The sequence below is a fragment of the Corvus kubaryi genome, unplaced genomic scaffold, assembly GCF_017639235.1.
Source record: "Corvus kubaryi isolate FWS band 111438036 unplaced genomic scaffold, C.kubaryi_AGA036_p1.0 71, whole genome shotgun sequence".
Taxonomy (NCBI): domain Eukaryota; kingdom Metazoa; phylum Chordata; class Aves; order Passeriformes; family Corvidae; genus Corvus; species Corvus kubaryi.
Genome location: NW_024582059.1, coordinates 1501496 through 1526082, shown reverse-complemented (window position 1 = coordinate 1526082; position 24587 = coordinate 1501496). Strand labels below are relative to the sequence as shown.

At 37.3% G+C, this 24587-nt stretch overlaps 1 protein-coding gene across 1 annotated transcript in view; it reads left to right on the top strand.

Annotated features, from left to right (window-relative positions):
- TACR3 (tachykinin receptor 3) overlaps positions 1-10353 on the top strand; it is a 39146-nt gene extending 28793 nt beyond the window's left edge. The window contains exons 4-5 of the mRNA XM_042049891.1: positions 3790-3986; positions 6892-10353. Coding sequence (XP_041905825.1) covers positions 3790-3986; positions 6892-7207 — 513 coding nt within the window. The 3' untranslated portion in view covers positions 7208-10353. The remainder of the gene's footprint in view (positions 1-3789; positions 3987-6891) is intronic.
- The last annotated feature ends 14234 nt before the right edge of the window (positions 10354-24587 follow it).

Genomic DNA, 24587 nt, shown 5'->3' with positions numbered 1-24587 from the left:
AGCGATTTTCACTGCAATTCACACTTTGGAAAGCTCCATGGTGAAATGGTGGCAGGAACAGAGCTAGACTTTAAGCCAAGCAACTAAATTCAGTAATTTTCTTGCTTTGAAAATGTTTCCTAATGCACAAGAGCAAACCCTTATTAATGAATTCTGTGCAACTCGGAACAGAAGGAAAAGCAACTGAAAAATGGTAATATCTCAAAAAAGTGAAACAGAACAGGCTTATTAAAAAGAACTTTTTTTTTTATCCAGTCACAGGTTTAAATAGTCAAAAACAACCCCAACACTGAAGCTGTCTTTTATACTCTGCAGTTGGACCTGTGAAGTGTCACTGGAGGTTCTTTAGTGAATTGGGAAAAGACAATCAGGTTTATGTGGTAAATTCATAGTGGGTCTGTTTAATTTATTTGCCCTATTGGTTTGTGGGCACTTGTTCATCAGAACTTATTCCAAGTAAACTCAAGGTGCCCTGGACTTTTAGACCTTGAAATCATGTTCTGTTCATAGTTATTGATATAATCAATAAATGAAACTTTATACTGGGAAGACCAACATTATGGACAAGAACTGCAGCTATAAACTGCAAGGTAGGGCCTTGCACAGCATGCGTGCCTCTCTCTGAAAGAGAAGAGGAAATTGGTAATAATCTCCCTCGTTTTCCTCTGATTCTCTTTTTTTCCTCTGTTTCTGCCAACACACAGTCATTCTTAGATGACAAAATGAGAACAGACTAGGGCTTTTTGATTCCTCTCACGACTTCTGTGGTTGACTTCAAATTTAACCCTAATTGCCTTGTGTTTCCAACAACTTTACACCACACAGACTTGCAATATCTCACTTGTCTTCTAGGAAGTATGTCAGTAAGTGCACAAATACTCAAAATGACAACTAAACGTTGACTTTTCTTAAATGTCCCTTTCTCCAGGAAAAATTTGTACTTTTTTGATCCAGGGAAAAACCATTTTATACATGAATAAGGAAACACCATCTTATGTCTGCCCCTAGACATACATTTATCAGTATATCACCATTCACGTCAGTGGAACGCAGACTGATACAGCCTTAGTTGACAGAAAAATGATTCTGTACATTTTAGATTATTTTTTACATTTATGAAAAACAGCTGCAAACCTGAAGGATTAAAAATGTAATATGTTTCACTGTGTGTCATTCAAGTGACTTGTTACTTCACAAATTAAATCAAATGCTAATGCCCATCTAAAATCATCTTTAGCTTTTTATCTAGTTCCACTATTTGCTTCAGAAGTTTCTGCTTTCAGAATGATGATGACTTAATATTTAATCATAGATTTCCAGACAGAAACAGCAACAAAAAATCTTATACTACTCTCACTGTTTTAAAAATTACTATTTTGTTTTAAATGAAACAGTAAATTTGCAGGAAAAGATGCAATTCTCTGGGGGTGATTTGGCATTTTTCATTTCAAAACTTTAAAAAGTTAAAACATTCAAAATTAGGATTTTATTGCCTGAAATTTTGACAATAAAAACCGTTGATTTTCTTTGCAGGGTAAAAGTTATTTGGGGATTTCTGTTCCCTTAAATATAATATTTCAGATTTTCTTTAACAGCAATATAAACCAAAACTTCATTCCTTCAGGGTTAATTTTTGCAGCAGCTGAAATCTAAAAGCTATTTTTTGTACAGATTGTGGAGGTTTATTAGCTTTTAGGAGACTTCTAAGTAGACTCTTGAAGCACTGCTTGCCTTGCCCTTCAATATAACACAGAAAACTAGACAGTAAGCATTTGGATGTTAGAAAAAAGACTAACAACTTTCTTTTGGAAAATATTAACACAATTGAATATGCCAAATGAGCAACCTGGACTCTTTCTGTGATTTCTAGCAACTCTGGGGCATGAGTGACACAGTGTTCAATCACATTAAGCTACATTAGTTGCTGGGAAGCTCTACTGTTTTGGTTCTCAAGCACTGCACAGATGAAATGTAAACTGTAAATAGAGGTTTGTCTGTTTACATTTTGAAAATCTGGACACACAAATCCTTTAATTTAGGACCTATGATAGTCCAATGATTAATAACTCTAGGAACAATTTCACATGCACAGATGGTACTGCAAGAATTGCTAATTAAATCAAGGTAAGTAATTAGACTCTCAAATGTTCTGAAATTACAGAAGTCCTGAAAGTCGCTGAGGTAACACTTACCATTCCTGACAGATCTATAAGAACACAGTAACAAGCAAAGTGCACCTGTAAATCAGCAGACAGAGAGCTTAAGTATTGTGGTAAAACTACAGAGTTAAGTCTTCTATCTATACAATGTGTGCAAGGCAGAGCTGGAAGTGCCCAGTCCCCAGCAGAAGAAAGTGGAAGTCCACATAATATCATAACCTCTTCCCTCCCACCCAAAAAAATGGCATATATAGTCCCATAAACTTCTATATATGCTTAGATATAGACACACAGATGTACATGTGAAAGGTGAAAGTGATACAATGTTTTGCTGTGTTGCCTTCCTTTATAATAATACTGATCTTCCTGATCACAGGATGATTTATAGTTAACTGATGAAAAGTGCTTTAGAAGAACCAACTATTATTAATGTTGTATATGTGGTCAGATGCCTCTTTTTTACCTTTAAGTGATGAGCAGTGTATATATATCAGCAATAATAAATATTCTTATAGGTAAAATCTTGCACCCTACAGTCCCACCCAGCAGGAAAGATTGTAAACTGGTGCCAGCTATTAAATGAAAAATTGCTTTATGTTTCCCATAGGAAGATGTAATATGGGATAGGACACCATAACATTTATAGGGAAAATAATTTAATTATGTTAGTTGGAATTTTATAAAAGTATTAACCAAAGGCACATAAGTATGGCAAATTTCAGCTTTTTGGTTTTTCCCTCAGGTAAAACTAGAAACAGTATGAAATGCCACCTTGTACAGAGAAAATAAAGGGACTGTTAATAGCAATTCCTGTTATTCCTCAGTATTCACAAGTACAAAGGAGCAAGAGACTTCCCAGCATAGATCTATCATGTCTAGTTTCATTTTAGCTACAAAAAGAAAACCTGTGGTGTAAACATGTGACATACTGCACTGAAAATGGTAGCTGGATTAGTGTTTCACATAGCTGAAAAGAGAAAGATTGGAGTGAAAATTTTACATGACTTGCAAGATTTCTTCATGTGTTTGGAGCACAAAACAGAGCTCCTCTTCATTTGTGCTTACTGGAAACTATAGTAGCTAACAGATGTTGTGATGCCTGCAGAAAACAACAAATAAAGATCACCAGCCAAGCGAATTGTTAGGCTCTGAAATTATACAGGATGCTGCAGTTGCTCATTTCCTACAACCTAGTGTTATTCAAATCACATCTGAAAACTGGGGACAAGAAATAGACTCTCAGCCCACAAAAAAAGACACACCACGGTAAATAAAGATCAAAATGAGGGGTCCTAATAAAACACCCTGTAACGTTATGCCATGATTACGCCTACAGAAAAAAGTGCTATTTTAGAGAGCCGAATATAAGTAAGCAAACACACTACTTGGAAAAATAAATACAAATAAAGTTAGGGAAGATTTTCATGTTATTTTTCTTAGGTAAAAGAATATCTCCAGTCAAGAAAAAAAATAATTAAGAGAGTCAGATTAAAATGAAAAACTATATAAAAGCATATTCATCTTTCCTTTGACTAACTTTAAAAATTAATTACAAGAAAATTATTAATGGATTTTGAAATGCTAGTCCAAATAAAAAAGGCAAAATATCATTATTATTTCTTTCTTTCAGGTGGTAAAAATGATGATTGTGGTTGTGCTGACATTTGCCGTCTGCTGGCTGCCCTACCACATTTACTTCATAGTTACTGGGATCTATCAACAATTAAATCGGTGGAAATACATTCAGCAAATCTATTTAGCCAGCTTTTGGCTTGCCATGAGCTCTACAATGTACAATCCCATTATCTACTGCTGTCTTAATAAGAGGTAAGAGCTGGTTATGAAACGAGATGCATAATGTCAACAAGAATATAAATTGTTTCAATCAAATAAAAGACATAGACTTTTCACTTAAATAGTTTTCAGTGAGTGGGAAAGAAAAAAAAATGAAAAAAACCAAAAACAAACCAACCTTTCTTTAGGTTTGTACTTGAAAAGAATCCCAAAAAACCAAAGGTGTACTTCTAGTAAATATTTTGGTGTACTTAAAATTTCAGAGCAAAATTCAGTTTTCAGAAACCAGTCCTTCCTATGTCCACTTGCAAAATTTAAAAATCTATGGCAGTTTAATGTTTTTTGGTTTGCAAAAGATTAAAATAAAGAAGATGGCCATTAGCAATATAAAGTGCAAGCCATATGTTCACTAACTGCAGCCCCAATTTTGTTTGGCTGGAAGGACGTAACATAAAACGTGATTTACTGTGTTTTGTATACCTCACCATTAGATTTCTGCTGTGCTCCGAGAGCTGCAACAGGCTCATAAATATTATACAAAGACTTATATTCTCATTACTCAATACTAAATTACAGTATTGTTTGATAGCAACACATTATGGTCGGAATTTCAAAGGCACTGCACCTGTTGAGTTTGGTGACATTTTACAGATACTTGATAGTCTGAGACTACTGCATTACAGAAGGGACTCAAGTTTTTCATTTCAACTTGTAGGACCAGGATCTACACAAACATCTTCCTGGCAACCCTATTCTCCAGTATTTCTTCTAGCATTATTAAATAAAGATCACCAAGAACAATTAATTACTTCACAAACTCAGTCAGTATGAATCAGTAATCCTAAATATTATTTCAAATCTCTTTTGACTTAGCAGCCAGTGCCAAGTTTAATTACTGTCAAACTTTATACCAATTTTGCAAGATAATTCTAAACCCCCGCTAAAGATTATGCAGTACCTGACAAAAGGAGTCTAATCAAAAATGAAGTTAACAAATCCTAATGAGTTTTTATTGGTATAAAAACACTGGAGTCTTCCTCCTTGATGAGGATAACTTATGACAATTAATATTCATGATCTTTTAAAAGGACAAGGTAATGACTAAATTCATACAGCCTTCTCTGCCTCTTTTCATCATTTACACCTGCTAAAAGATGAGGTAAAATTTTAGCATGCCAGAACAGAACCATAACTCAAATGGCAAATTTTCCATTAATTTCAACAGAAACCAGATTTCAGTAAGTGTCTGCAAAAATCAAAGGCAAGGAAGAATGAGGCCTCATATTTTTCAATTACTACCCTAAAACTTCTAAACTAACCCCATTTTCTCGAAAAACTTTTAATGGCACAGTTACAAAAGCATTCTTAAAAAAAATTATTTCTGATGTGGCTTATGTTGACACTTGCACATTGTAAAATTAAACGTCTGGATTAAAAAATACAGCCAAAGAAAAATTAATAATTTTGAGACACACTAAAGGTCACCTTGTTCAGAATTTGATGCAAGAATGAAATACTGGTAACAATTTTCTTATAATTAAGGTCCATATTGAAATGAAGATGCCAGAATGTCTGCTTCCTTTTCATTAAGTAGGAAAATAGAGCTTGTTGCTGGGAGTCAGATAAATTCATGTCTCTGCTGGATCTAGTATCAGACAGAGTTAGAACATCCATTCCCAGCTTCATCTTCCAGGCTAATTAGGGTATTACATATCTAGATAAAGAGAGCATTATTTCAAGATGAAAAAAAAACATGCCCTGAATTAGAAAGAGGATGGAAAGTGCCAAGAAAAGTAATACAGTTTAAAGATGTTTTGGTTTTACAGTTCCCATCACTAAATCCATTTCCATCTGAGGTTCTTTCAGTATTTTTCCAAAATATGGACTGCATGTAAACAGAGAATGCTGCATAGCAACCTACCTGCTCCATTGTCATCATGTGAGAACTCCATGGCAAACTTAAAAGTTTGAGGAAGGAAAAGTCACTTCTGTGAGATCAGTTAACTTTAACTGAACACTTCATCTGAATTCTTAACTGCAGACATCACTGTGGTAGTTGAACCATTTTGTAAAAAAACTTACAGACAGGATAAACAACAGAGCTGATTGTTGGAATAAAAGAAAAGACGCAAGACAAGTGAGAAAGTCAGGTAAGCTTTAGGTCTAGGTGAAAAGGTGTTATTTTTCCAGTTATACATAGATATATAGGGAATTGCTCCTCTATTATATTAAACGTCTATTCTGGAAATGGATACACACAAAACATAATGGTCTTTATGGTAAATCCCTGCCTCTGAATTAAAATAACTCTGTATGAATATTGCAAACTCTAATAATCTAAAGCCTCAAAACACCTGTTTTTATATTGCTCACATTCAGATTTCAACTTTCTAGGATCCTCTTTAATTATTAAAAATTATTTTCCAAATATTTTACACAAACAATTATTAGTCGTTACACCATTCCTGTAAAAGCATCTCTTAAGAGAGAAACACAGAAGAGATATTGAAATTTGGAAACTGGGATAGTATTTTAGAGAAAAGAGCGTTACAAAGTTTCTTGCTGAAAGAAGATGAAAGTGCAGATTTCATCAGAGATCAAATCAAAAATAGTTTCTGTGAAGACAGTTCTATGAAAGTTGGTGTTTGTTTACTTAAGCACGGGCAAAGGACAGGAAATTTATTATGAGGAAAATACCACTGTTAAAATGCAGGGAAAGCACATAGAAAATCAGAAACCAACATTAGTTGTTACTACCATCTTTTTTACCCTATTCAGACTTCAGTCAAGGAAACTCCAACTGACTTCACCACACCCAGGTGTAGGGGCAGGATAATTGCCAAGTCAGTGCCCTGCCAGCACCATGTATGTTTTCAGATGAAGGCCTGAGGCTGGCTCTTGCCAAGCACAGGCTTTCACCAGGCTTCTTCCCTCCTAGGTTCCGAGCTGGCTTCAAGCGAGCTTTCCACTGGTGCCCCTTCATTGAGGTGTCCAGCTATGATGAGCTGGAGCTAAAGGCAGCCAGGTTTCACCCCACACGGCAAAGCAGCCTCTACGCTGTGTCCAGGATGGACTCCAGCATGACAGTGGTGTTCGACACTAATGATGGAGACAGCATGCACACCAGCCATAAGAAAAGAGCAGCTCCAAGGGACCTGAACTTCAATGGTTGTTCACAGAGGAATTCCAAGACCGCCTCCATGGCCTCAAGCCTCATCAGTTCACTGCACACATCAGCAGATGTTTATTCCTAAACATTTCGCATTGCTAGAAGGGCAACCCTGGTCAACGTTCTCCTACTTTGGGACTTGATATTCATACCACAGGAAAGCAAACCAGATTCCACTAACAAACCCTAGCTATAAATATTGTGAGACTTTCAGCTATCTCTTACTTTTTTTGCTTGGGAGAGAAAGAGGAATTTGAAGACACACGTATGCCTCAGTCCAAAAGCACAGTTGCACCTTACATACAACAGTGTTTGTAGGGATTATCCAAAATAAATCAATGGCATAAAAAACTTCGTTTGAGTTGTCTCCGACCTCTGGTATTTATGTTTGACTTCCTGAAATGTAACAGGCTCCTTTACTTATTGTAGCAGAAATGTACAATGTTTTCCATTACGAGTGTATTAATTCTACAGTAACAAAATTACATAAGATTTGATTATAAAAATGTACTTATAATGAACACCTAATGAGCCCCATGTCTATTAAGCTGTTTTACAATTTAGTCCCATTCCCAGACAAATAGATAAAATTAAGTTCACGTGAATGCAGTTCAGTTCTGCCTGCAGCAGTACAATTTTGCAAATATATATAAGAACAGGAGAACATGACTAGGAGACTAAGTTAAATTCTACCAAAGTTTGCATATTAGTAAACATTAGATTCTAATGGGATCTGTACTTCCAGGGGAATATATTGCTTTGATGAATGTCTAACAGCTTTGTACCTTAGTACTAAGTCTGTCTCCAGTGACCTTAACAGAACCCTTCTCATTGACTTTAGAAAGGTCAAAAGATTTTAAACTGGAGATTCGCATATGAAAAAAATACCACTGTGGCAATGAACTCTTCTCTGCAAAAGAGAAAGTAACAAGATTCATGATGAAAAACTTCCACAAGGGAAAAAAAAAAATTTGGGCTCTTTTCACAAATTTTTCATAGCTTGATGCATGTAAAAATACTCCTGTGCCTGCATCTGAAAATATGCTAGGCATTCTTACACAGACATGTTCCCACCAAAATCAGACAAAATCCACTGTTGCAGAGAAAGCTGAATGAGAGCAGCCTTTGTTTTAGTTAAATTACTACTTTATTTTTAGTTAAATGACATGTCAGTTGCATGGATAGACTGGTTACATAAATGTTTGTTATCAAACAGTTAAAACATTAGCAAAAGAGTGTGAATGTCTTCCTGAGTTAGCTAAACCAGCACAGGGCAGTGTTTATCTGGCTGAACCCAACACGGCACCAAAGCTGAGCAATTGATAAAGAGAAGTTTGAAGAAAGGCTTGAGCTGGCTTTAGTCCACATTCCTTCCCAGCAACTGGGGATAATGAGCATTGTAACAGTGTGCATATCACACAAGAACAGTAAAATAAGAATCATGTTTGTATTGTGATTCAAGTATATAGTCAATTGTTATGTTCTGCTAAGTGTAACTTGTATAGTGATTTCAGTGCACTGTGGTATCACTTACTAAATCAAAACCCTGCATCAGGTAAAATATCCTCAAATACATAAACCTAGTACATTAAACTCTCTATGCATGGAATAATTAAAGAACCTGGTCATAGAGTATTGTACTCTTATAAAAATGTATCACAATTCCAGACTTATACTTTTCCCATCTATGGCCTGATCTTAAATCCACTGAAGCAAAGAGCTCCGTTCATTAATGACTTTCCTTCTAATGTCAGTCCGTGCTTTTCAACAGTCTGTTTCTCTAAAAAAACCCAGCTATTTTCCATCATGTCATTGCAGTACTCTCACTTGTCCTTGTTTGGGTTTTGTTTTTTTTTTTTGACGTGTGTAGTAATCCAGCAAATGTCATGCAATGCCTATAAAATACTTTTACATTTTTTCCCCTGAAATACTGTTTTAAGAACTTAAAAATCTTCACAGGTTTTTAACAACTCTGTTGAGAAGATCCAGGACAGCCAGCCACACACAAATGAAAAAATGACCCTAAGTATATTAACCTGATGGTGATGTATTACAAACATATGCTGTGAAGTCCTCTGTCTGCTCATGTACAACTTCTGAGAAACATATACAGAGAAAATGTATACTTGTTAAATAAACTGTCTTTTCTAACTATGGCTATCACAAAATCAGTGTTGATAAATTTATTGTTTTTAAATGTAGAGGATAAATTTGAAAAAGCTGTATACAAAAATACAGCATCATGAATGTATAAAACATCATCTTCGTGTAACTTTTATGATTCTTCATTGACAAGTATCAAGAAAGCAATGGTGGCTTCCTCAAACTTGTACCTCTAGTGAAACAATTTCACTTTGTTTTATGATGCAACCTCCTGGACAACTAGCCCAGTTGATAATCTCGCTATATTTTGGTAGGCTAGAGGTATAAAAAACACCATCACGATTCCTGTAGTTCGCCTCTGAAGTTACAGGATATTCCTGTATAACAAATGAAGAAACCTGTGCTTGTAATCACAGCATTGCTTTAACAAAACATTACAGTGATACATAGTGCAAATAAATCTCTGTGTCTCAGCCCCCAACAATATGCAGGCTTACACAGTTAAACAAGCAGCACAGCAAAAGCTGTGACTGACAGCAGTTTCCATATGAATTACTATTTCTGAACAAACATTTTCAGCAAGTGGCCTGGTCACTATAAAATTCCTTGTAGGCCTCCTGACACTCCTTACTGAGTGCAGAGGAAATCAGGTCATCCCCAGTTTGTGTCAATAAGACTGCTCAAAGTAGTAGCCTGCATGCAGAGTACATGCTCCTGTGTGATTGCTGGTGCAGCACTGTGGCTGTCTCCTGTCTGCAACCTTCAATCCACATTCTTCAATTTTGCTAGGAGTAAAGGAAAACAGACTGAGCTAGGTTCTTACTGAGAAGGGCACAATAATACTCCAAAACAGCTACAATAAACGGCAGCCGGAAAGGTCTTCTGATCTTGAAAATCTTCTGAAATATATTAGTCCTTCTCAGTATAAGAGTTTATAGTACTTCAGCCCAAACTCCTACTGGACTCTGCCTCTAAAACATGTATGTGATGAAGAGATTTCATTGCTCCCTGAACAGCCATTTTGCAGGGAGACTCCCTTGGAAGAGGAGAGGTTTACCTTTCACAGAATGTTCAGCATCAGTTTATCCTGTCATTCCCTTGACATTGGCTAAACTTGCAAAAAGAAGGCCAAAAAAAAAAAAAAGAAAACAACCAAACCAACCAACCAACAAAAGCTAAACATAACTATTTAAACAATAACCCCCCTCCACTCATTTCTTGTCTCAAGTCTCAATGGTGGCGCATTCTCCTCCCCACACCCTTCCTTGGAACCACTCAATGACCTCAGGAAGCCCCACTGGGCCTCAGCCTTTGTGTGATGAGTTGGGTTGTCAAGCTTCCCTGGACCATATAGGAACTCTTGCATGGTTAAGCTGGGAACATCCCTTAGATGAAGGGCAAGAGCACAATCAGTCCCCCACTTACAGCCTTGCAATTTTCCCTATCTGAACCATAGCCCATGGGGAATGATACCACTGTGGCTGGAGTTTTGAAAACAATCTGTATTGGAAACAATTTATAATTGTTTTGGAAACTCCAGTGATTACTGGTCTGAGGATGGAAATTTTACAGATTACGTCTTGCTACCCTATAAATAGGGGTCCTAAGTGTGGCCCTTTGAGCTTTCCTGGACTTCAGTGGGATGTGCCAGAATATCCCTTTGAGTGAGACGGTTCTTGGAGCTTGCAAACTCTCATGTTTGTGAGGGCACTGGCTGATAAAGTCTCACTCTTTGAGCATCAACCCACCTCAGCTGAGAAAAGCCAAGGCACTCAACACAGGTATTTGACTGAAATCACAGGGAATTTTTCACAGGTACCTTCATACACACTTGTTTGTGTCTGTGTGCATGCATATGTGTGAACGGATTTAAATAACCTATAGCAAGTATAGCATAAATATTGATACCTCAGAACTATAATTAAGTAACTGTTACAATTGTAGTCAATTTTATTGAATTACTTTATAAATGCTGGTTTACTCAATTGAGTAAGTGCTACTTAAAACCTTTAAGCATAAAACAATCACATCTAAGGTTAAGTTTGGTGATGGGGTCCACTCCGAACCTTGTGACTCTATGGGAGGGTCTTCCTTACCCTTTACACCCTTATCACTTGCATCCCTGGTCTCTATGCAAATCATTCTAAAGTGATTTTAAGCCAATTTTCCTTTGCATGTTTCATTTACATATTAAATAATAGAGCGAATGTTGCCATTGAACTTTGTTGCCCTTCCAGAAATTTATATTAAAACTTACTTTCATCAATACCTTTGAGAGTGATTTTTTAAGCTGCCTAAACCACTCAATTGTGACAAATTGGCATAGTCAGCAGAATACTAAATCAGGATTCACAACAGTCTTCCACATAAAAGCATGATTTTGAGAGGAAAAATGGACTCAAGCAAGCTCACAGTACTCAGACAAGATGCATTCAGTAGATTACAGCCTGTATCTCTTTGACAGGAATCCCTTGACAGCCTTCCTTCCAGTTCACTTATGGCGCATTGCCAAGGTTGGGAGGCACTGGCAGACCTGCACAGCATGAGCTATTTGCAGCATCTTTACATTTGGTAACTAAATGCATCACTGAGGAAGGTCACTGACCAATACCAATACATATTTTCAAAAATAACATACAAAAGGAACAAATATAAAAAAAGAGAGCAAAACAGGTTTTAGAAGTTGGTGCTTTTTTATATAAATAAAAACATTCAGGTATTTTGGATGTGGATGTTTCTACTTTAGTACTGGGGAACATCTTTCGCACCAGTGAAGAAGAACCTATTTCACTGATAAAAATTTCAAAACCTCTCAGGCTGTGCCCACCAGGAATTTAGAGAAACTCTTGCTCCTGTTGCATTTATTTCAAGGCTTTTGAAGTGCCTATTTCAAGTAGAAATTTACATGTGCCAAACTTCTTCCTCTTATTTAAGATGAATGTAAATTTATAGTGCCAAATACTATGGGCTGTTTGTTAAGAAATACCTCCACAGATTACTACAAAAAATGCAGGAGATGCTGCTAAGGATACACCACTGTTTACAAATGTCTTGTGAGTTTCCTGTATTAAATATTGCATTCCATTCAATCTGTCTTCCTGCTCATGAGCAGATTCAAGTGGTTCTATGTTCATAATTCAAAATGATCTGTCAAAACCAGTCAAAGATAAAGAATTATCAGCCCATGAGCAGCTGCTGTGGGTATTTAAATAAAAATTGTATTTAGATGGGTTCATATATCACATGGGATATAGTTACTAATTGAATTGCCTCTCTCCCATGTATAAAACTGGAACATGCATATTGTATTACAACTGGAATCAAGTTTCCCAAAGCAAAGGTTAAGCTTACAAATACTAAACTTGCCTGTTACGAGTACTCTGTAACATAGCCTCTGGAATCACCATTCCTAAGTTTCAAAACAATGAGTTTTTCACTGCAATATTTGTGATGCAGAAAGAAAAAGGGACACCAGGACCAGTCACATGAATAGTGTTCCCCAAGTACATTTACTATGGAAATTCATGCTGCCCAGCTTGCTTGGATTTACATGCTTTAGATTAAAAAAAAAAAAAACAACAACAAACCAATCAACTAATAATTTAATCAGTAGATATTCACCAATTAAACCCTACAAATCTGTCAACACTTGAAATGTTCAGCAGCACTTCAACATTGCCCACAAATTCATATGCAAATGAGAGTAACAATAAATCAAGTCTGTAGATACTATACACACCTAGACTTCAGGCAAGCTCCTTCTTGAATGCAAGGGAAAACTTCCCGGACAGCATCTCCAAATTTGCAGAGATTCCACCACGCGAGTTCTGACCAAGGACAGGGAAATGTTCCAGCATTAAAGGACTTCACAGAGCAGTCCAGCCAGCAGCTCTTTCCTGTTTGCAATACTGAAATCTACATCTTGTATGAGAACTGAAAAATTTAAGGCAGCCAGCAACACCTCCATGATCAAAGGTACAGCTTTGCCTTGACCTGAAGCTCTATTCAGCAGGGCCTTACACTAGACAAAGTAAGCTTTTATTCAGAAGTGTGTTCTAATACATTCACTGCCTTTTTTTGTTTAATTGAGTTTGGACTCTTAAAAACATATAGACAAACGTATCACCAGGAAGGCATGGGCCAGGTGAGGTGGCTCACCTGAAACAGTTCTCCTGAGGACTGGCAACTTCAACAAGGCAGAAAGGAAGTAATAATAGAAGCATTATGATCTTCACTTCTCATCCTGTGTATGCCCTGCACTGCAGCACCCTCATGGTTACTAAGTCATGCCACTGCTGTCACCTAGCCAGGCTAATGTGTATGGGGTAGCAGGACCAGTACTAACAGAGGAGGGAGAAAGCAGCCAAACAAATTTTCTCTGGGCCCAAAACTACTTTTCATAGCTTGTCAGACATGTAACCACCATAAAACTAACAGGATGTAGAGACACTTCAGAGCTAGCAGCAGATAAGCTTAGGTACAAAAAATAGCACAAGACTTACTGACATAGAGCTCTGTGAGGGTTAAGATTTACCTTGAAGTTACCAAACTACCACAGGTAAACTTGCCCATGCTGGCATTTGGCTGGATCATTTCTATTATCCCTAATCACATACATCCCACTCATAATACATGTAGCTACCTCCACATTCTAAAGCAATTATTATCCTAATGTATACCAAGGGTGGGGGTGAAATTCAGTCTAACCATCTGCCAAGCTCTCAAAAAAGGAAAGTGTAGAACTCTTTACGCACCCTACACACCTCCCACCTTACTGCCGTAACAAGACCTTTGGCAAGCCCTCCTTGTTTCAACCCAAGAGGGGCCTGACCCTAAGGGCATGAGGGAGCTGTGGTACAGCCTGACAGACTTCCCAGCGTGGCTTCACTGCTGCAAGCTCTGACACAGAGTTCCACACCTTGTCTCAACATAGACCTAAATACCGGAAAGAGCCAGGAGTGATAATCTTAACCATTTTCTACCAAAAAATTCCATTTGCCTTGCCTGCCACCAGGAAATACCAGTGTGGGTGTTCCACAGAAATTCTTTGAAATAGAACAAATAATACACACATACACAAGTTCCAGGGAAGGAAAAAGACCCTGAATGAAATCCACAAGTTTCATCCACAGAAAAGAACTATGCAACTTCCCAGTGTACCTTAGTGGTACGCTTAGCAGTGGTTCTGAGGCCCATTCACAGAGCTCAGATCCTTGCAAGAATTTTTAAGTAATATAATAAACACCCAACAGGAATTCAGAAATGAGACACGGGGACAACCCAATAGTTGAAGGCTAATAATCTCCCTATCTTCTTCCACTGTCAGGTGAGTATTTCTATAGAAACCCACATGGATGTGTCAGAGGTTGATATAATTTTGATATACAGCTATGAGGGGATCTGGGTCACCATTTGCCTAATCAATGTAATGTGATCTTCAGCCCAAAATGCATATTCCTGTCTTACTGAAAAAATTTTGCCTGGAAGCTAATAATTGCATTAAGGGTCTGAATTCTTTTGAGGCCTCTGTGGAGGTGATAAAGGAACTTTGAGTTTGGGTACCAAAATACAAGCCTTTGGCTTTAGGGGTAATTGAAAACAGAAAAAAAATTAAATTCCTCTTACACAAGGCACCACATGCTTCTGAATATATTAGAACAGGTCTTCATGTTTTAATTGACAAAGCCCTGCTAATATTATTCTGTCTTTCCAATCACTGAGAAAACTCTTAAAAATTAAGGTCAAATACTAAATTAACTTTGCTAAGCAGGTAGAGTACATATCAGAGCTGTTAACTCTGCAAGGCCCTCAGTTCCTGACTAAACCCTAAGGGTAGAGAAAAATTGAACAGAATAGACTAGAATAAGAAGTTACCTTTTGCCTGACAGACGTGAATTTGAAATTCATAAAAGTATTGTCTCTGGAGAGATGTTCACTGGTGTTGGGGAACACCAGAGGCAGCAATTCTAACACATAACTCAGACCACAGAAGAAGCAGCCTGCACATTGATGTTCAGCAGAGCACTAAATCATGAGGAAAAGAGCCATAAACCTCACCTGGAGCTACTTGTGCCTACCGTGGCACAGACTCAGCAAGCACACTACTCTAGATGTACTAGTGCTGCTGATTCTCAAACCCGTCTCCTGGTTTGTACAAGGCCTTTCCTTTTTTTTTTTTTTTTTATGTGATAAAGTTTTTCCTCAAACTAAGAAGTAACTTCATCTGCTCTCTTTTCATGGGGCATATTTAATCAGACTGAAGAGGAAGGCAGAGAATTCTGTTGTCTATGCTGGGATTATACATCAGTCAACCTCCAAAGAAGCAGCATAACTATCCTGAGAGCAGCTGACACTTGTAACAACTGAGCATCAACTGGATGCTTTTAGAAACCCAGGACTGTGAACACAAATTAAATTAGCATATGTAAGTAACTTGTTATCACAAGTTATTGATGCACAGGGTCAGACTTTACTATGATATTATTAATCAAAAGCAGATTTTGCTCTCTTCTTCCACAGCTTGGATGAATGCTGCACAAAATCACACTACTGCAGCGTAAGACACTGATGAAATTCAATCCATTGAAAATATTTGGAGTTTCTGTCTTTCTCCAGTAGATTAAGTAGAGTTATCAGTTTCATCATCAGCTTCTGCCCATATTCATAAATTCCACTTCTTTTCTCTTGCTCCTCTAGCTGACTATTACACATTGCCTGTACTTGTAAGGCAGCCTGGAAATAGTCCTATCGAATTATTGCCACCTCCACAAGAAAAGTGTGTTAGAGTTAGGCCACTAAAGCTGAGAAACATTAGTCTCCAGATCTTCCTCCTCTTTTAGAAGGCTTGTCCCAAATTCTGTAAATGGAAAGGGGATAACTCAGGTTTGTTCACAATCTTAAAGATGAGAATTGCAGAAAATGATTTAGTACTCAACAAGAAAAAAATTACTGCTTAACACAGATTCAAAGCAGCAAATGTCAGATCATGATTATAGTTATGTACTGTCCCCTTAAATAATCAATGGAAATGCTTTTAAATAACACTCTTAGAAATAGCTGATTATTCATTTTATTTCAAAGAATTTCAGAGGGGAAAAAAGAGTAAGAGATAAAGGGAAAAGAGAAAAGAATAGGGAAAAAAAGTATATTAATCTTGTTTACTCTGAGGGAAAGCAGTCAGTCTCTAAGCTATAGAAATCATTAAATGTGTATTTTTAAAGCTCAGCACTTTCCTCAATGAGCATACCAGAAAAGCTTTTACTGGAAATAGAGGGGGAGGTGGCAGGAAGGCAAAGGTAATTCCTTTCAACTCATTTTCCCACAAATGTTAAGAGAGCTTTTTAAAAACTTTTTTATTTCCCACCACCAGATAATCTATGGCTTTTTACTATCAAAGTACAAACATGTCTGTACCATTCTAATATGAAAAAGCAATAGGTCTTTTTACATATCAAACTGTGTACCCGAGGAAGGTACTGGGTAAGCATGGCACTGAAAACTGACAGGGCATAGATATATCTCATCTTATAGATATTAGTATAATAAAATAAATTATTATCATTTCATAATCCTAACATATAAGCACTGTACTTATTTCTCTCACATTAGTAATATAATACTGACAAAGTTCTTGCCATGGAGTAAGCCACACTGTGTTGTGTATCTCATGCAACAGAAAACAAAACTGCTGCTTCAATGTGCTTCAAATTAAAATGTAACACAAAGAACTAGCAGAAGAAAATAGGTTTGCTGATAGTATTAGTCAACTTAATCAGAAAAGGCTCTCAAAACATCTCCCAGTTCTCCCAACAGAAAAGTACAGTGCCTCTCTTTCCTGGCAAGGTTAACACTAAATTCAACAGATGTCTGAGAGAGAATATTTGGGACGAAATACTATATTCTTTTCAACTGTATGCAACAAAGTTAATTAAATCACACAGTGTTCACTCTGATACGACTGAGAAAAATTGACCCAGCTATTTTCATTGTAATGTTTTGTTTGTATTCATTCTGATAGAAAGAAGAAAACATACCATTATTTTCCTTAGCTTTGCTTTGCACCTCACACATCCATTTACACAGAAATTGAGAACTTGTTAAAATTATAGAGCTATAAATGACAAGTTTTGTTGAAATCATAGAATATGCTGAGTTGCAAGAGACCCACTGGGTTCATCAAAGTCCAGCTCTTGGTCATGCACAGGACAGCCCCAAGAATCACGCCACGTGCCCAAAAGCATTATCCAAACACTTCTTGAACTCTGTCAGGCTTGGTGTTGTGACCAGTTCCCTGGAGAGCCCAGTGCCCAGCCACTATCTGGTGAAAAACCTTTTACTAATATCTTATCTTTTGGCTTTCTGAGCTGGATGTGCACATTGCTGGGTCACGTCCAGCCTCTCATCCACCAGCACCCCCAAGTCCTTCTCAGCAGGGCTGCTCTTGATCTGTCCATTCCCCAGACTGTGTTGGTACCGGAGTTTTCTGCACACGCATGCAGCACCTCACACTGGGTCTTGCTAAATCACATGAGATTCCCATTGACCCACTTCGTAAGCTTGTCCAGGTCCCTTTGGATGGCATCCCATCCTTCAGGTGTGGCAACAGCACCACTCAGCTTGGTGTCATCCGCAAACTTGCTAAAGCTGCACTCAATCCCTTCATCTATTTCATTAATGAAGATATTTAAATAACACTGGTCCCAATACAGACCTCTGAGGGACACCACTTGCCACTGATGTCCATTGGAACTCTGAGCCATTGGCCACTATCCTCTGGACGTGACCATCCAACCACTTTTGGATCCACCTAAAAGTCCACTCATAAAATCCACCTCTCTCCAATTTTGAGAGAAGGATGTTGTGGGGAACCATGTCACGTTTATGGAAGTCCAGATAAATGAAATCTGTAGCCTCCCTGTGTCCACTGACATAGACACTCTACCACAGGGGGCCACTGGGTTGGTCAGGCAGGACTTATCCTCAGGGAAGTGAACGAAAAAAGCACTTATAGTATCCAAACATTAAAGAGACCTTAGGTATTTCCACTAAGCTATTCAAATTATTTAATTTACTGAATGTAAGAGGAAAAGCCTTTCCTGCTGTGCAACAGTGGGTGTTTGTAGAGAAATCTTAGAATTATCAGAAATGTAACAGCCAGAGTCTGTTCTCAGAACCCCATGTCTTTTGAAAGCAAGATACACCACAATGGTGAAATAAAATCCTCCCCTGTGGACACAGAGCACAGCCAACTGAGGCAGCAAGTTGCACAGCAGTCTTTGGCTTCTGCTAGAAGAATTTTGTCTTTCATCCTAAGTCCCTTGGAACTACTAGCTTTTAATGATTTTGTTTACCTTATTAATAAAGAGTTTATGATCTGTCTCAAGTGACTTTTGCTCCACAACTGTCTGATATTTATCTTTCAGTTCTTAACTAATCCAACACGCATGGAAATCTTGACTGCAAGGCAACACAGCTACAGTCAATCTTTCAAAAGCACAAATCCTGCTTCCTAACTGCATAAAAGCAAGAACTTGTAATAGGCAAAATCACCTGAAGAGACAAAATAATTTGAAAAGTTGAGTGTATTAAACAGCAAGAGTTGCTTTTCTATATATTCTAAAAGCTATTAATATGGGTTATTCTGCAATTGGTCTACCACATTCTGAGTTCAGGATGTCACTGATATCATTAAGAAAATACAGACCTTCCCAAAGTATCCATGGCACCACGCCTGACATGGGAGGGCACTTTAGTGTGTTGAGTGATGGGGACTTACTACATCTGAATTTAAACAGAATTTCCCACTACTACAGTTGGAACTCATTATTCCCTCCTCAATTGAGAAACCAAGGGCTGAAACAAAGGGTCTAAACCATCACACACTGTTTCTTTTCTGTATTTGAGTCATTTAGTTCACTCCAAGCAAGGTCTTTTCACACTACAGAAGAGCATCTTTCTCTGAAGTCCTGACAAAGTCAAGGGAGGTGCTTTTAAAGTATTTCAGCATCTTGCCAAAGATGCTTGACACTGCACATACTAGATCTCAATGCTGTAAGTTGTGACATTATAAAGTGGAGATGAAAGAACACATTTCAGATCAATCTTTTTTGCAAATATGAAGCAAATGCACTGAAAACAAGCTATTACCTCAATGACAGCTATAGAGTAGAAAGTCATAACTTAGTTGCTTTAGCCTCTGTGAAACAGGTTTCAGGTACATGTGTCAAAAAATGGAATTCAGGGAACTGGTAGTCCTTTATTCTTATCCACACAATTGCTCCTCTGCAAAAGTATCTAAACAGAAATGGGCCTGACTGAAAGGTTCTTTTTAAATATTAAAGTATTAAAGTCTAAGAAGTGGCTTGCCTGAATTACTGTCATAAGTGGAACATTCTGTTCCAGGGGAAGAAAAAAACCTCCATAACACATGATAAAACCCCCAGCAACACAGTAAGAAGCAAAGAGAAACAACTAATCTAATGCTACAAACTGATATATATATATATATATATGTGTGTGTGTGTGTATTAAATTATGTGGGATGTAAGCATAGTGTAAACAATATAGAATAAAGGGTGGAGATTGTATTGGGCCTGAATATGATGGAGTTACTTTTCCCCACAGCTGCCCTCACAGTGCTATGATTTGAAATCATGGCTAGGAAGGTGTTGTTACCAGTGTGTGGGTACGAATTATGGAAACCATTATATCACATAAGACAAGGCAGAAAGCTACCATAATGTAAATACGAAACTTGTAAGCTGAACAGTGTAATGCACATTCTCTGAGCAACTCAGGTACTGAAATGGATTAATCACAGGCAGAAAGGAAAAAAGCTAACAAAAGTATCACTGAAAATTATTCCTGGGCAGGTATCTTACAAAATGCACACACCCCATCATTACAAGAATGTACAGCAATCACTCATGTCCCTTGAGTAGCAAGAACTATTAGTTGACACCTTCATGTCTGGAACATATTTCTCTTTCTAGTAAGCATCACAGAAAGCACATATTTAGCCTCAGCTATTCCCTTGCTATTGCTAGTGTTCACCATTGAGATCAGGGCATCATTTCACAACTAAATAAAAGCCAAAGAAGTCATCGTTAGAGAACATTATGTAGCGAAACACCTTACAACTACAATGCAGCTGAAAGAACATGAAAAAAACACAAGGATAAAATCACAAAACAGCTTAGAGAAGAAAAAAATATCTCCAAGGAATCAGAGACTTAGATTTTGTCATATTTTCAAGAGAGCTTCAACTCAACTACTAGCTAAATGTGTGTGCCTGTGTAGGTATTTGGGCACACAGCTGAGTTCCCTGAGACACAACCAAGTAGCTCAATACCTAACTAGAGTATCATTGTCCTTCTTCCCACTGCAACCAGAAGTTTTTAGTCTTGGTAAATTTGGAACGAATTTTAAGAATAATTTCTAGAAGCCAATCCCTTTCCCCTTAGAAATTAGTGAAACTTACTGAATCTTGAATTAAAATGACCCACCTCAAGCATATGCAAAAGCTGCATAGACCTTCAGCCAGAAACTTCAGTGGCACCCATTAAAAGTTTTGTTTTAGCAAGTAAAGTACTTTCTCATAACATTTGATTAAAGCAGTACAGGGAACATCAAGCCTCAAAGTTTAAGTGTGCGTTACTTTTACAGACATCTGAAAAGTTTAAGCATGCAAGATGAAAGACCAAAAAAATCTGACACCACAAAGCTTGTAGGTGAGATGGAATGCCATAAACCACTCTTCTCACCAACTTGTTCACTCTCTGCTCTTCATCAGTCCCCCTGCAAATTACCCTGTGGGAAAGACTACATTGGCAGGCTCCATAGGAAAAACAAGTACTGTAGTGTCATCTTCAATGCATTAAAGATGACCACCACTGGTTTTCTACCACAGAAATGTGCCTAAATTTTCCATCTGATAGCTTTCCTAGGGAAAAAAAAAAAGTTATTTCTTACAACTTGTGTTACAATATTTTTCCTACCATGCTTTAAAGAATTACAATTAACAGAAAAGAAACAGAAAAGACTGTTATTTGTTCTCTCATATGACACTTCTGAGGAAAGCACAGATCTTCCTTGGCTTTTGTAGTTGGTCTACTTCATTGCACCTCATATTTATATAGACGCTTACAGGGGTTTACAGCAGTAGCCCTTTCTTCAAAAAAAGAAATTCAGTTTACAATAATGTATTATTTTCTCCTTCATTAATGAACAGCTTTTCGTTTTCTTGGTTTTTAACTCCACTTTTTTCCTCATATATTTGTAAAGATTCTTACTCTCTCTAGTTTCTTTGTCCATAGTAAATTACTATGTTTATGTTTGCTTGACTGTACCAAGTAAAAGAAAGTAGACAATAATGGAGCAGGAAGTATTCTGTGCACTGATCTTCTGGGGCGTGACCTTCTGCTAGAGCTCAAGTCATAGCACAGTCTCTAAAACGCACTAGAACGGGTGACAAACACCACTGCAATAACATTGAGCAGTGCTCCTAAGACAGTGAGCCAAATGCTGCCCTCATGGTGCATTCAGTTTGCAGTGCTGTCAGTACAAAGTCTCATATACAAGTCTGTTGTTATACAGAGTCTTCTGGGTGAAATGAAGTTAAATGTTAAAGAACTTAAATGTTTAAGAACTTTTGTGTAATATAATGTAAGTTAGAATGTCCTGCAAACTTATTATACCAATTATTTAATTTTATTTCTAACAAATCTCTAAGTTTAATTTCAATTTCTTCAAAAAATGCACACACATGTAATTGGGTGTTTTCTAAAAGTAAAGAATGATGCTTCTGCAAATTGAGAAATAAACTGTGCCTACAGTGATGAGGGCGTTTTATAATCAAACGTGTCACAGATTATTAGATTTGTCATCAGGCTGTTCTCATTATTTTGCAACAGGTGAAACAAACAGGAGTTAGATTTGGCAATGGTTTCCTCACTGGGATGTCTTTAATTGTTAAAGTGATAGATTTCAAACTCTCATTGATGGCTGCTAAAATATCATTCAGAAATCAGCACTGAACTTGGAAGTGCATTCTGCTGTTTAATTACCACTGTTGGAAAACTTCCCACCTTTAGATACCTACCTTAACATAAGATCAACACAACTTGCAGCAACAGAAAGCTCTGCTTGAATCCCTAATCTCATTAATTCACAGGTTAAGGCTACAGCAAACACACACTATTGTAAAAAGCAGTAACAAAAATAGCAGTGTCCAGGACAGTCACTTTATTGTGATAAAGAAACTTAGAATAAACAAACTGTTGGACCACACTGAGCAATGCAGAGGCCCAACTGTATCAAGCAGAGTGTGAAGCAAAAGAGTACTCCATGAGGATTCTAAAAGAAAATGGGAACACCCTTGAGAGTAAGAACTCTAGCTGAACTGTCCTTTCCCATCAGTATGTATTCCCATTTTTACTAGCAGTATTTGCTTTTCACCTAGTCAGTAGAGTGCCTCTCTTCAGACACTTGACAGATAAAAAGAGACTGAACTTATCTTTACTATAAGCTAGACAGTGAAATGAGACATTTGGCACCCAAAGGCTTATTCAGAAGATCCCAGAAGGTATCTCATACAGTTCTCATCGATGGTGTGCACTTGCTCACTTCTTTAAAGCACCTTCCACTATCTACATTACTGAAGTCTACCCCATACTCACACCTGAGTGTCATAAAAAGACATTGATGGAAAGTTTACATGGTACTTGAGCTATGTGTAAAGTGGTATCTGTCCAGCAACTTCCATTGAATCCATATAGGAAGAATGCCACTTCTTCCTGCAGGAATTGAAATATTCCAAATGGGGAAAACACAATTAAGGCTTGTTGCCTATTTTTCATACCTAAGAGAGAAAGAGCAGTGTATGCTTTAAGTTTGCTTATCTTCCAGTTTTTCAAGAGGCTTTGTGTGTCACCCATTAAGCCTACCTAGACACATGAGAAAAAAATGGTCAGGAAAAGGAAGAATAATTAAAGATGTTGAAGCTAATGGTCTACGAGAGACAGGAAGGATTGGTGTGTACAGAAGGCAATTGTTCTTCTAAGTCAGATTTCTGAAGGCCATCACTCTGGTGTTTTTCATTAGCGCTGTAAGTTGGCCTTATATTAACTTATTTAGGTAATTGCGCTACGATCATCAAAGAATGAAACTAATACAATGTGAAGGTTCTTTAATGTTATTTTCATTATCCACTTCTGTTTCATGTGAACCAAAGCATACAAGAAAATTTATTTGAGTATAACAAGAAAATTCTTCCTTTCAAGTGAATTCAAGGTGTGTATATGTGAAGGAGAGCAGGAATTGAGTCAGAGTAGAATGACCAATTAGTTACAAACAGCATTGTAAAGAAGACAGAAGGGCAGGTCCCCGGTAGATACAGGAGCCAATTCTAGATACTAATTCCACTACTAAACTGATTCACTGTTGCAAAACAAGTTGCTCACTTCATAGGCAGTAATAGAGATTTCAAGACAGCTTTGGTCAGATGCACTATAAAGGGAAAGAAATTGCACAGGTAAGGACTCTTACCCCTACAAGGATCTGTCTGTATTTGCTCCTGTAGTCAAGCTACAAAAACTGTTCTTGTAGAAGCACACAATTCTGCTGAGTCAGGTGTTAAAGCACACCTTAATGTTACTCAATAAGGACACAAAAAATAAAGTGTTACATCTCACAGACAAACTGTCCTTTATGTCTACTCTCCAGGCTTACCCATGCCAATATTCAGCTTTGTGCTTAGTCATATATGCAACAAATGCACTTGGGAATCTTTCCACATGAAAATCATTGAACAGTTGCATTGGAAAACAGGCAGATGTACATGAACATAAGCACTACAGAAATCTTAGAAAAAATCAGCTACCTGCAGATTCCAAGACTACATTCTAATACTGAGGAAAATATCAGAAGCAGTTTTGGAGCAGAAATGAAAGAAGAAAGTCAAAATTTCTGACCTCATGTGAATGTTTTCTATGTATTAACTGGCTGCCTCTCTATAATAGAAATGTAATTCATTTATAAGAAAAAAGAAAGCTATTCATGTCTCATAGTTACTGGGGGTCGAAGTGGGGATATAAGTGGTCTTTCCAGCTACTGCAACAAATTCAATGCAGTTTACAGAGGATTTTTAGTATTTTTAAGGTTAATATGAAGGTTTTCTGACCTTCTCCTTGCCTGGATGAATACAGAGTCCAGTTTGCAAAAGGAGATCAATTTTTTTTCCCAAACAGGTTGTTAACAAGAACCTATTTACTCTTCCATATGCTTCTATTATCTAGCTTTCAGCTATTAGAACAAATGAAGAATATTTGTCAAATCATTCATTTAAAAATGGCAACTTATTATAC